Raw genomic sequence first — 14,278 nt, forward strand, 5'->3', positions numbered from 1 at the left:
AACAAAAAAGAGGAAATAATTTAATCTTTGCAAATTACATTTTAGCCAGTCAGGCTGATATACACACAGAATAATTACCACTTCTCTAGCAGCTGAACATTACAGCACTGAAGGAAAAAATAATGAAAAAAGGATGAACCAAATATCGATCTACAACTATGATCGTGCAAACAGGATTTCTTTCATGGTGTAGTGATCCTTACTGCTGCTCCTGGAAAAGCACAGGCTTGCATATCATGATGCTGCATTTAGCTGCGGTGTATTTTTGGCCCTCCAGTCTCACTCAAAGACAATCTATGGAATTAAACATTCTGCGACATACATTACAGTGAAAACAATAAAAACAGCAGATTTTTTTTTTCCTCAGGTGTGACCAAAAACAACCTGAATAGTTGAATTCTGTTGAAGAACAATGAAAGGGCCAAGACAATTACCCTGGCAAGCTGCGTCCATCATGACGGCTACAGTATATGAATTAGGTCCGCACTACTGTTGCTCACTATCCTGCACAGGAGATGAAAGCACAGGCAGAGGAACGGAGCAGCAGTAGGTATGTTTAAGGTGTGCATATTTGTTCATAATGAAATGCAAATGGCAAAAATTACAAAAATAAATGTTGGGGTATGTAGCTCAAAGTAAATAGGACTCTGAAATTAACGCATTGAGCTCTATTATTAAACAAGTTTCTACATCCCAGCTTATCAGAAAAGGCTTTCCCTCTATATTATGACATTGCAGAATCTGACATTATGGTGTGAGTGAAAATATTGCCGCAAAAACGCAAAAAACGAAGTCAGCATCTACTATGTATTCAATAAAACAGGAAAGAACAGTGAGCAATGAATTGATATAATTGATTCACTTAAGTCATTAAAAGCTCAGCTGGATCCCCAAGAAGGTGTCACTGTTGTAGGCTTGACCTTGAGTGACCTCATACAACCAAGATCTGCTTTATCCTTTGTCAAGACAAGGTTGCTTGCTGTCTGTGTGAGTGAGGCCTTCTGGCTTTATCACCAGATACATATGTTAAACACTTGACTAAAAATGAATATATTCTAAACAAACGAGTTAAGAGTCTCCCTTTGGAGACAAGATGATTGAATGCCTCCTGCATGATGGATGAGCACGGACCTGTGCACTGATAGCTCCCCTAGAAAAAAACTGAAAAGGATGAAGTTTAACTTCAGGTGGCTCTCTAGTTTGAGGGAACTGGACTCACCTTGACTTTCGGACTGTCCTGTAGGCGCTGGGGAGGGCGTGTTTGGCTTTGGAGCGGGAACAGGATCGAGATCTGGAGTGATGCCGCGTACGGGACCTCGACCGAGAACGGGACCTTTTCTTGTGCTTCTTCTTTTTCTTCTCCCTGTCGTGGGCATCGGAAGACTCGCGGCTTTTGCTTGCTGATTTTTCAGAGGCCTTTGACTCAAAGACTGTGGAAACTTTTGAGGCGACAGGTGTGGCAGTAGGCACAATGCTGATCTCAGGCAACTGGCGAAGACACAAGAGACATGAAATTCAATTTTAGAGTTCAGTTCAAAAACAAAAAGGGATTAACTACATGTGTATTGAAGGAAAGTGCAGAAAACATACTGTCACAATATTGGGATTTATTATAAGAAGTGAGGAACTGAAGCCAAGGCTCCAGAGCACTTACTCAAGGATCATGGGTTCAGAAATTGCTGCTACACAATTTACCTAGGCTGCTCCAGCAAACCTAACTGTACAGAAGAGTTCTAACACTGTACATGTGAAAAAAGGCGAAACGTTTGCTGGTTTACCAATTTAACTTACCCGCAAAACATTCAAAGACATCACAGGTCCTTTGAATAGCACATTTAATATGTAATCCCAATTCACCCACCAGAACACAGTAACTGTGTAGTATCTAAGAATATGTGCTAACTTAAGTATTAATACATTCATGTTAGGAAAATATCCATCACACGCTTGGCAATATTTTATCTATGGGGCAGTGTATATACACGATTCTTCTAAATTTAGGATCGACATTTAATATACACCCCAGTGTGCAATAGTCAGTTGTGTGTTTGTCATGTCTTGGCTCAGAGCTACAAAACCCGTGACCGAGGAAGTGGAGGCAGACTCTTCCTCTCGGCCCACCTACGAGCCGTTCGTCTCGTTAACACGTCATGGGCTACGCAGCGGAGGTTTGTGCGAGACCCAGGCTCAAACTCGTGATCAACCTTTCCCAACTGAACCACTTGGGAGGCCTCCGTAGGAAGGGGGGTTTACCACCGTTTCCATGTTTGTAGCTAATGAAACACTTCCAGGTCTTATACAGTTACATGAGCTACTGAAGTGAATAACTGAACCATTTTGCTACAGAGGAAAAGCACCCAAATTAGATTCTGTACTCTTCTGAGAATCCCTTCTTTTATCTCCTTTCACAACCCTAGAAGACATGGCATGAGAAGGACCTTTCGCATTTATGTGGTTCAGACATCATCAGACAATCTCTGGTTGCTTTATCTAGCAGGCAGAAAGGCAACTACTCCCTTCAGGGGGTATTATTTTTTATGCGAGAATCAAACACACATTTTGCAATCTTTTGTGTTTATCTGACATTTATTGTGAAGCAAACAGGTTAAGTGTTAAGGTTAAGAATTTCTCACAGAGCTAGTGTTCTGTGACAAGCAGGACTTAAGAAACTTAAGAAACAACTAAACAATTTTTCATTTTGTAAATCATCTTAACAAGGAAAATAAATACTGTTAAATGTCAAAGGGGAGCAATTTTCTCATAGCACTTGTAAGTTCTCCCATGAGTCACTTACAGTACTATTCTGCCACGCTGGATTTTTAAAATTTGTCCCAATTAAATTTTCACACAGTTCACATATCGTAGTGGGAATGACTTCATCTTCCTCATGTGACACATTAACAGTGCTATACTGCAAAAAATATGAAGACAAATGCTATCTGTTTTCTGGAAAACTTTTCTTTTACAACAGCTCTCATATTCTCCACATTCTATATAGGTTTTAAACAAGATAACTGAGCCTCAATTTTAAAAGCTTTCAGTTAAAAATAACTGTAAAGACTGTCAGGCTTATCCCTGAGGCTATAGGAAACATGTTGATTCCCCACATCTGTTCAGATGAGATATCTGAATCCACCAGCTCTTACCTTCTTAACATAAGATTCATGAAGGCAATATGGAAAAAAAAAAACCTACAAAGAGTAATACTCAGTTACAGCACTGAAGTCGAAAGTCTGGGTGGTAAGTTATTATGTACAGCATAACATTTCATGAGCTATGGACTCAAGTTTAGACCATGACTCTGTATGTATTTAATCCCATTTACATGAAAACACTTGAAGAACACAGCACTAGGAGGACTCTTTGACTAAAGAGCTAATTAAATACTCTGACCTGAGAGATACAGTACTTGCACAGGCTAGAACACTCTTCAGGCCTCTAAACTTACACACTATTAAGGACTAAAGTTCTGAAATTAACCACATAAATGCATCTTAAATTAAAATACATAATGGATGGGTAGTATTGTACAGAAAAAATAAAGTTTACTGCGGGTCTCTGAAAACTGACAAATATACATAAACCACTTGTCATGTAAAGAGTAATCAAGTAATTCAATATTAAACAAAGTATGCCAATTTAAGGGAACAAAAATCAACAGTATGTAAAAATATCCTCAATTTGAATCATTTTAATTGATCATTAATCTTTTTCAGGTTGCTACAGCCTCACTATTGACTTGGCAAATGAGGACACTTTGCAGGATAGCTGTGCAAGATATCCAAGGTCATCAAAACTACCCAGAGGCAGGAGCTACCCCTGGAATCAGTCACTGCAGTGCAGGGCTCCTGCAATGCCTGGAACACAGAGTGTTCAACACTCCTCTGGTAAGTGCTACCAAGTTGAGTGGAAGGGAATCTTCTGTTCAAGAACAGTGACTGACTACAGCTGGGAATCGCACCAGGAGATGCCGTGAGGACTAAACTCCTGTCTACCAAGACAAACTGCTGAAATGACCAAGGGGTGAGGAAGAGTGTGGCGGCGAATTTGTAACGATGCATCTACCTGTTAAACTGTACGGCCTTTTCTTCTTTTACCAGTTTCTTTGATTCTAAAGTTAAAAAAAAGGATGAGGAATGCCCACTGGGAACTAAGCTAAGACCATCTCATTTTGTCTCTCAACACTCTGATGAGAGCTGAACCAAACCAGTCAAAGGACAAAGCACAAAGACTCAAAAGACTTGATTTAATATTTTCTCCCTTCATTGTGCACATGCAGAGAGCAGAATTCATCTGCTGCATTCTCCACTATTTTTTTTTACATTATAAAGTATGTGATATTAAGAGGCTTAAATGTAAACTGATGCAACTCTCTTCCTGGAAAATAAATGTCTAAAGCACATTAAAATGTTTCTGCATACATTGTGAAGTCAGAACTCAGAAGCTAGCTATGAGCTTTTGAAATTGATATTCCTTTTAAAAAGACCTTACCTAGACTTTTGAATATATTCCCGAAACGTCTGAACAAAGTGCTTTATTTTGCATTATGAAATGCATTGAAGAGGGAACTAATCTTTATTCTTCTTTGCTATGTCGGCTTCCCTGATTTCAAAACCTCTCCTCTGCACCAGAACTGACCCGTGCTATCAGAACTGATTCCATAATTTCATTACTGCCTCTCCTTAAGACTCCAGCTCTTCTGCCCTGGGATTTGGACTGTGACCTGCACAGCTGCCAATCTAACTCTGAAACAAGTCAACCACAACAGTATAATACCAGAAAGCATGCAGCCTTGCCAATCTTTCAAATACCACTGTAGGAATGCATCTTCTCCTATAGCATTGCACACAGACACATTACATTAACTCTTTTACCATCACATATTAAGTGTCCAGAAAACAGATAGGGCTTAACAAAAATATATTAGATGTACTTTGTAGCTGAAGCAGCAAAACACTGAATAAGATTACATCATCTTATTTGACTTTCATAAGCATTTCTTCTCTGTACCTGGCAAGAGCCACAAATTTTGTCAGGCATTTAGACAGATCATTCTTTGACCTGTTACAAATAAAAGACAGCACTGAGAGCTTAATCTCATCTGGTTTTAACTCGGAATATTAGGATATTATTCTCTGGAATGGGACACGTGTTAAATTGGAGTGCCAGATGATGAAGGGATTTGCAGGGTCTTGAAAGCTTGCATGTTAAACTTCCATTACCATGCATATGGTCCAATAACAGAATTACAAAATTCTTGTTTCGAATCAGCGGGTCCAAGCTTGTGTTGCAGGATCTTTTTTGGAGCAGGCAGAGAGAATCTTAGAAGAAGACCGTCATTTAAGACACCGAGGAAACCCTCTTAAAATTCTCTTTGAGTCACAGACTTCAATAATAAGTTCAGCTATTATATAACTATTATTTCAGGAGACAGTTTTTGTAGAAATGTTACCTAAGGCTCACATGGACAGCTGAACACCCACCTTTTTTGTTGGGAAGGTCTTCTGTGGTTTTCTTGGCTGAACTGGCGAAATGTGTGGCTGGCACATATAATCCGACACGTCACAATGTGCGAACTTTCGGATATTCAGGACATTCATGGGACACTGAACAGGATGTCCACTGGACAAAAAGGTTCAGGCCTTGCCTAGCAATTGGCAGATCTCTTAGTTCAAGGTTGAGCAGCATTCCCAGAAAATGGGAAGGAGAATGCAAAAATTACTGCTAAACAAGCAACATAAATTAACAGTGCTTGCTTAGTTTGATAGGTAAATGCTTCACTGATGACAGTTCAATCCCTCTGTACTCTAATACAATCTTTATTTTAGAACCATTTAAAATATGAAAAAAGAGGACAACACAAACTAAGAATTTCCTGTGGTGCAATATCTAAATAAATTCAATAAGAGCTTTGGAAAAGTAATAGCTGTAATTAAAATCCAATTGCAAAGCAACTGGAAAAATTGAAAGTTTGTGAGCTATTTCTACATGCAGGCTTGAGTACAATTAAGTAAAATTATACAGTAAAACAGGGAAATCATTAAAGATTTAAAGTTGCTTGCACGTGTAAAGCAATTAAAGTCAATGGATCAAAAATGCTTTTCCACAACAAAAGGACAATATGACTTATTTTTGTTTCTGCATTCTATTTTAAAAGGACTATACTCATGTTTAAGTAGCTTAATATTCCAGCTGGATATAAATCCAGAAAGATAACACAAGACATACCAGGATTCAATAGCCATTGATAATATGCTAAATCCAAACGAATCCTGATTTCTCATTACTACTCTAGTATTAAATAACATGCACATTATCCTTCACTAAAACGCGTTTAAAATAGAAAAAGAGATAAAAGAAAGTGGCATGGATTATTAAGCTTTCTTTGCTGTATTAAAATTACCTATGTGTAATAGAAGAAATTAGCTATTAAAACATCTCCACAGGGGAACACTGCTTTAACAAAAGCATGAGAAGTTTCTGCTTTTAATTCTGTGAAGCAAATTACAATACAAAGCACTAATCAAAATATTATGAAATGGTCTGTGGTTCTAAAAAATAGTTAACCTTAACCTTAAATAGGCTCAGACACTGCAGTGTTCATAACACACATAGAAAATATAAGAGATTTTGAAAAGGGTATTTTTCCCTCCCATTCACTACTCAGCTGAGGAAAAAAAAGTTGTTTTTTTGCCATTTAACCAAATGATATGAAAAGAAAAAAGCTCACTAGAGAAACTACATTTAAAAGTAACTTGTCGATTCTAAGACAAAAGACCTAAATCAATTATATAGCACAACAAAATAAAAGCACACAAAAACGGGTTTTGCTTCCGGCAATTGGGGAATTCAATGCAAGAGCTGACATCAAAATAAACCAGCAGGCCCTGAAATGCTTGACAGTTATTTTCTACCTCATTGTGAAGATCAGCCACTCAGAAAATGGCTACATTTCTTGCATTTCCTCCATCCGTTTAATAAAATCTCTATTCTGTCATTGTATTTTAGTGACATATGTAGTTCTCTGCATCTCAGAATGGTGAAAAAATGTATCAGTTCCAGATCATAAGCTTCCATTCAAAGACAACCATGTGAATACACTATACACACACATGCATGCAAAATGCACTGCAGGATCTAAATGACATTGAATTAAAAAAAACACTTGTCAGAATATCAGAAGAAAACCACAGAAGCAACCGTCATATGTCTCCAATCCTGTTATATTGTGCTAATTGGTATAGTCACAAGGGAGCTATCCCCTTGATTACTTGTGTGGAGACACCTGGAAGACAAAGCCTCACTTCATTTCCTCTAATGTTTCCCTCTGTAGGTTGATGTTACTGCTCTTCATCAAGCTGTCAGAGCGAGGTCAACAGGAGACAGGTGAGGGGTTCAGAGTACACAGGCTACTTACTTATCAAATCTGGAATGAGAGAAGCTGCGCAGGCTTTAAGCAGAGCCAGGTCTGCTGTGCACCTGCTGCCTCTTTAGTAAGGAACCCTAAATCCAGAACAAATTTAAATGATACCGTTAAGTAAGATCTGCTCTTCCTAAAAATATTCAATGTCTTAAACAAGAACACAATTAATTTATTTGCAATGAATATTGTTGATGCTATTCTACTTATGCAGAGGTACAAGGTTCAAGTAACCTCTTCAGGCAACTGATTAAAAACACTTTTGTATGGATATCTAAAGGCTCGGGTCTAGTGCTATTCAACAGCTTTGTTCTGTTTTCAAAATTCAAAAAACATTTTTTTGGAGAGGTACAGATATTCATTCTGAGCGTTTTACAAATAGGTGAGGTGTATTTGAGACAAGGAATTACTTAAAGTTCATTCTACTGCAGACCTCTTCAATTGTGGTATGAAACAATGAACACTTATATTTTGCTGTACCGCCACATGTATTAAAACATTTATAGAATGTCTCTGTGAATCTGATGTAATTACAACGTTCCCTCATGAAACACTGCACTTTCAAGCTTATAAGAATTTATGGTCCCTTTTATAGAAATGTACTTCCCATTGCTAATGAAAAACACATTTTCTTTTCAATTTTCAAAATAAAGCTAGTTTTTTTTCTTTTAGTGTCTAATGAAAATGATCCCCTCTATCTGCAATAAAACTGACGTTTTTTTTAATTCTAGGTTCACTGAATGGATATTTTTTTAATTTAAAACAGCTTTTAGTGAAAGAGTACTTAGTGATTTTCTTTCCTGGGCCATTTTCCTTCCAACAGGAAGTCTGAGGGAATGGTTTTTAATTGTAATCTGTGCTCAAGTCTTCAATCCTTGTTAAGCCTGTGGTTAACATGGGCATTATTGAAGATTATGACATAGATGGCAATCACCATGGGGAAACATGACAGTCTGGAACTACCGTGAAATAAAAATGCCTTTTAGGAGGTGTTGGGAAACAGCTTTGCTACTTTAAAAAGAAAGGTTTTTTATGAATTTTTCTGACAATCTCTGCAATTTGCACATAGTTCCATGTCTTATAGTAGATTTTCACAGTGACCGATTTGACAGATAAATTGGTTGGGATTAAAGCAAAGGTTAAAGGTTAAAGCTACAGTACGAAAACCGGATGCTAGAGATTGTAATTACGGTAATGACCCTTGATGTGACCAGCAAAATGTAATTTACATTTCTGTAAAAAAGGAAATCACATCTTTTAATCTTTAAAGATGGAACATTAAGCCTACACAGTTCTTTCAGTTTTTTCTACAAAGTAAATAAAAAATAAAATATGCAAAGATGCATTTTACTGGGATTATCATTTGAAATATACCTTATTATTCAGGAAAATGATTATTTGTACATTAAAATCTCTCCTAAATTTCATCAGATGTAATCCAAGTATGATCACTCCCACCACAATACCTTCAACAAAAAGACTGTGATAACTAGATACATTTGGAGGAATAGCCAAACAGAGATTTGACCGACAAACATAACTAAACACTACTAAGCTTTTGGAGGGCTGGTTTCCTAATTTTGTATTGGCTGGTATCACTTCACAATGAGCAACTGAAGAAATGCTTCTTAAGATGATTAATCCAGGATCTATTATTTTCTGCTCCCAACAGCAGGACTAGTTTCCTTCCAATCCACCCAATCCTCAAAAACTCATTAGTCTCCTGGAGCAAAGTCAACTGTTTTCAAAGTCAGCCATCTGACATTTTCATAGACTTGAACCTATATGGAATAATTTCCCCTTACTGGATAGGTCCTCAGCGCTTTACCCATCCAATTTGGTCAACAAAAACGATTCACAATCTGGATGACCTTGGGTGTCTCTGGGTGCCTTGGGACACGAATTTAACCTCTCAGGTTCTCGTCTTCTCATACAGCATCAGTTCTCTCCTACGTATTGTTTTACGGAGTAGAGAACTAGGCAAGCTGGCTTGTAGCCCTGAAGGGGAGGCATCTTGCAACAATGATTTCTCTTAACACACCACGTAACCCATTTTACACTTGCAAAACCATACTGGCTGTTTTTCGTGAAATTTACTCTTGACCTTCCATCTCACAGAGAACTCAGGATGCTCCTGGTACTGATATAATATTGCTGGACATGTCCAGTGATGAGAGTATTTTCTTGCTTGTGAGACTAAGATATTTTTGACTACACCACCAAGTCTTCGATTTCAGGCACCTTGTCCTTTGTTTGCGGGTCTAACTAGAAACCTATTTACAAGGCTGGGAGAAGAGGGGAATGCACCTTAAACTGTAATTGGCTGCATTCATTTGCAGAAATTGTATTCTTAACAGAAATATGGCTAGAATACATTTAGCAAGTGGCAAAACAATGACAGTGTTTTCTCTCATCTTCAAAATATCCAATAAATCCTTTTTTTGGGGGTTTCTTGTGAGCTCCCATTTTGGGTTTTTATGTCTGTTTTTAATATTTTAACATAATTCAAATATTGTTAAAAGATATTAGATTGCAAATGAATGCAATGCTTTTTTAATTTTGGTTTGACTACTGAGCACAGACATTGTTAAATAGTTTTAAACAAAAATAAGTGCTGCTAGGCATGGAATATATCTAATTGCAATGTCTTTTTCAAGATAAAAGTCAGAAAAAAATACATCAATAAGAAGAATCATAATTCATTCCCCAAACTCCTACGCATCGTATAAAAGAGGGAAAAAATAATAATTACAAGACCTGGCCTTTGAAAGATACTAAATGAAGTATCTTCTTCCTATGTTTTTTTGTGAGCATCTCATGTACATCTCTCAAACTGAGCTTCCACAGCTCTCTTTCCAAAAATTTCACCAAAAGTATACCACCTAGCAGAGAAACCTTTCTGTCTCAGGAAAAATATATTAAATAAATAATGTATATAATAATGTATGATTAGTCTTAGTAACTTTAGAACCATAAGATTTAGGAACAAGCAATGCGACTTTGGAAATGTAGGGGTGAGAATCCTGGTGTTCTGTTTTAGGTTACACACAAGAAGTCTCCTTTAATTCAATCAGTAAAACAATTTCTTACTTTTCCTGCGATGTACTGAGTTTTTGGGCAGCTGGATCGTAATGACTGTTGTGTGGCATCCTGGTGGGTATTGCACTTCAGCTGCGTGCTTTTATGTAAAGTTCTGAGATACTTTGGAATTGAAAGCTCTTTATCATTATGTCAAATTATTCATGCAGTTCAAGCTTTGAGTTCTAACAAGCAGCAATTCCAATTTCTGGATAGAAGCAAACATAACCACAAAAAAGTCAATAGAAAAGTGGTGCTTCAAAAATAAAAAATAAACTCTGATAATTAAAGTTCTGAGAAACATGACAGAAGTAGTTTAGTTTATTAATAAAATGCAGTAACCTACATTAAAAAGATAAAAGAAAACAATCATTTGTAACAGATCTTTGCTTGGGAGATAAAATGTCCATACATTCCTTGACCCAAGAAACTTTTAAACAAGTAAATGAACAGAAAATACAAAGGTTATATATAATCCTGTAAATGTCAAATATTTAACTGTGCTTTGTAGTTTTAAGCTACTGTTATCTGTACCCTTTGCATCTACTAAACGTGATTTAAGTCACATTAGATAAAAGCCTACTAAATTAATAAGTGTAAATAGAGGGGCAAAACCCTGTATTACCATTCTGGACTTCTAACGCCCTGTAAACATGTTGCAGTTTCTCCCAAGTTCAAAGGAAGTTCAGGATAAAAGTAGAGAAATTCAGATCCACTGAAACAGAAGTTATAATTAGGCCATTACCAGTCTTCACCCAAAGTTCTAGCAAACATAGTGCTGTAGAACAGTTCTCCCAGATAGTGAAATAACTCCACTGGAATTATTCTCCCCTGTAGAGTTTCTAGTTAAGTAGTGAATTACTGTACATTTCCTCTACATTATTGCTGTATATACACATAAAGGTGGGGAAAAGCTAAAAGGTAATAGGGTAAAAGGGAAAAAACAATGTAATCATTAGGAACACTATTCATGAGACTATTTGACTCAGATGTAACTGTTTCATTTAATCTACAAATACAATTTACCAGAATACAGTGTGGAAGAATTCTACAATCTTAAAGTCCAGCAGCATTCAGAATGTCATTCAGCAATACTTTAACTCTCATTACAAAGGGGAAAAAATCATAGCTCTGATACACATCCTAATTACACATATTTTCCTTTCTCAGCCTCATTGAACTCATGCTGAATTCCATAGATACTGCAATGTACAATGACTCATTTAGCACACAGGACTTTTAACTACACTGATTAAACATTTTAATTATCTTCATTTAATTAAAAAAAACTGAGTTTTGAGATAATGAGATTGAGAGAAATCAATGCAGAAATATATTTAGCCTAACCATTTTACACTCTCAAAAGTCTAGGAACTAAATGAACACCAATAATAACAGAAATACTTATTTGCACCAAATAAGCAGTGTTGTCTGCATATATACAAGCAATTCACTGTGGTCAAATTATAAAGATGACTGTTAGTCTTTTGCTTGGATAATATAATGGTACAGGCAGGATACACAAAGAAGCAAACACCTACTGAAGGTAAGTGAAGGACAAGTGTTACTCGTGCATTAATTAAACAAATAACATCCTGGTGTACTTAAGTGTCACATATAAAACAGTGACACTTGGTTTCTGTAATTGTGGTTAGCATAGCTACAGGAGATCTCTTTGACCCTTGAAAGAGGGGTAATTGTTGAGGCAAATCTGCAAGGAGATTCAGTGATCAACCTGCTGATCTTTCACAAGCAGCAAAGTCTAAGGTGATGTCATCACGAAACCCCGCGAGAAAGACATCATTAGCCAGGGAAAGTGCATCCTCCAAGACTGTGATATTTGAGCATTAATTCAAAGTTGAAAGTAAAACATGCAATAGACTGCAAATTTCAACCTAGGGCATGAGCATCCAAGCAACCAGGGGCAAGTCAGACCATTTTCATGAGAAATGCAGTATGGTTAGATGAATCATCCTTCAACATGTATTCACTGAGGATTCTGGTGGTTCCATTAATCGCCAGGTGTATTTTCCTGTCACGGTTTGCATGCACCTAGTATCACTGAGTAGCAAGCATTAACATTGCCTTCCAAGAGAATAAGTGATCATCTGCACAATTTCTACATCTTTGGCATTTCTTTCCTGCAGAGAGGGTTATCTTCCCAGATTATAATGCCCCCATTCATAGAGCATATTTAAGACAGGACTTTCCACTCCATTGTGTGAGTGACTCACATTCTTGTGGAAGAATGCATCTACCTACATAATTATACATGTTGTTAAACTATGACATGGTGGCATACCATAACATGTTTGTAGACAGCATACATAGGCCATACTGGCCACATCTAATGGCTGAATGTCCTATTAACTAAATTTAAATGCCAATGTAAAATCCTTTGTCCACTACCTGTGCCTTTGCCACAGTAATGCAGCTATCAGGAGTAGGAACAGTAGATTCAAATGTTTATCAGCTTAAAATCTTTTATAAACTAAAATATGCAGAAAAGGTCCATTCCTTACATCTGTTGAAGGATTAATTGGCTACACCTCATCTGAACAGTAAGGTGGGAGTCAGAAGTTTAGGAACACATATGAAAGACCTGACAATACCATTAAAAGTGCCAGACAAGATGATAGACTTCAAACAGCTTCTCTGAATCTTATTTCCACTTAAAAGAAGTCTTATCTGCCACAGCTGCTTTATCCTGTAAGGAACCAACAGGACAGATTTTCCATAACAGATTGCACTATTTAATCTGCAAAGTCATTTCAAATAAAAGTTAATTTCTGAGTTTTTGTCAACATCCTGTTTGACTTAAACCCCAGATGTATTTTCCACCCTAGTTTTATCAACTTTTAAAAAAGTTTAACCTTATTCTTCTAGGCAAAAATGATCACTATAAACACAAAACCAAAAGAGGCTCAATATGAAAATGCAAAAAATGGGTGTAATATTTTTTCCATAAGATTAAGTCGTAGTAAATGGGGGGAAAAAAGTTTGTAAAACATTTATCAGTTGACACAAAAATAGTCAAAGACTATAGACGTTAAGTTTGAAACATTTTACAGGCTCTGTATCACTAACAACTTCTAATGTCTTCTAAAATGCTTTTTACAAGATACAACAGTACAATTGGAAAAGGTACTGATAATAACTTGTGGTGTCAGCAACATAGCAAAGATGCAGTAAATTATCTGATAATACTAGTATTATTTATAGTCAGTGAAACATTTTATGATGGAATTTTAAGTTGCAGATGATTTTAATTTAAATCTGTCTTATAACTGTTTTCCTAATAGTTAACCATGTTTTATATGCAGATCTCCATAGAGATGATTATCTTCTTGACACAAATAAAAAAATCACTAATAAAATATTTTATTGGGAAATGGTTTTAATAGTATACTTCTCAATAATTTACATTACAGAGAAGCACTGAAAGTTTTCCCTCCGTGAATTAAATAAAACATCAAGTGAGTGCTTTAAAAAACACATATGAATCGCCTTCATAAAACAATCAACTTTCCAATAATTTTCAACGACAAGTCTGCACTCCCTACAGCAGAAAGACAGGATATAACATATTGCATGACAGTTGTGAGCAGAAGATAAACTATTTACACAATGACCAAAATATTTGTACCTCAACACTGTTCATTTACCATGTTTCTATGAGCTGCCTCATTCACCTCCTTGACTCCGTTTCAAGTAGCATGTGGACAAGGACAAGTGAAAGCTTTATACTGAGACCTAAAAAACCCAGCTAATCTGACGTAT

The 14,278-nt window shown here is 36.6% G+C and overlaps 1 protein-coding gene across 3 annotated transcripts in view; it reads right to left on the bottom strand.

Annotated features, from left to right (window-relative positions):
- sfswap (splicing factor SWAP) overlaps positions 1-14,278 on the bottom strand; it is a 72,522-nt gene that overhangs the window by 19,386 nt on the left and 38,858 nt on the right. For all 3 annotated transcript variants that reach the window (XM_015366276.2, XM_015366277.2, XM_015366275.2), the window contains exon 14: positions 1,220-1,488. In XM_015366276.2, the coding sequence (XP_015221762.2) occupies positions 1,220-1,488 (269 nt within the window). The remainder of the gene's footprint in view (positions 1-1,219; positions 1,489-14,278) is intronic.

The sequence above is a fragment of the Lepisosteus oculatus genome, chromosome 22, assembly GCF_040954835.1.
Source record: "Lepisosteus oculatus isolate fLepOcu1 chromosome 22, fLepOcu1.hap2, whole genome shotgun sequence".
Classification (NCBI taxonomy): Eukaryota; Metazoa; Chordata; class Actinopteri; order Semionotiformes; family Lepisosteidae; genus Lepisosteus; species Lepisosteus oculatus.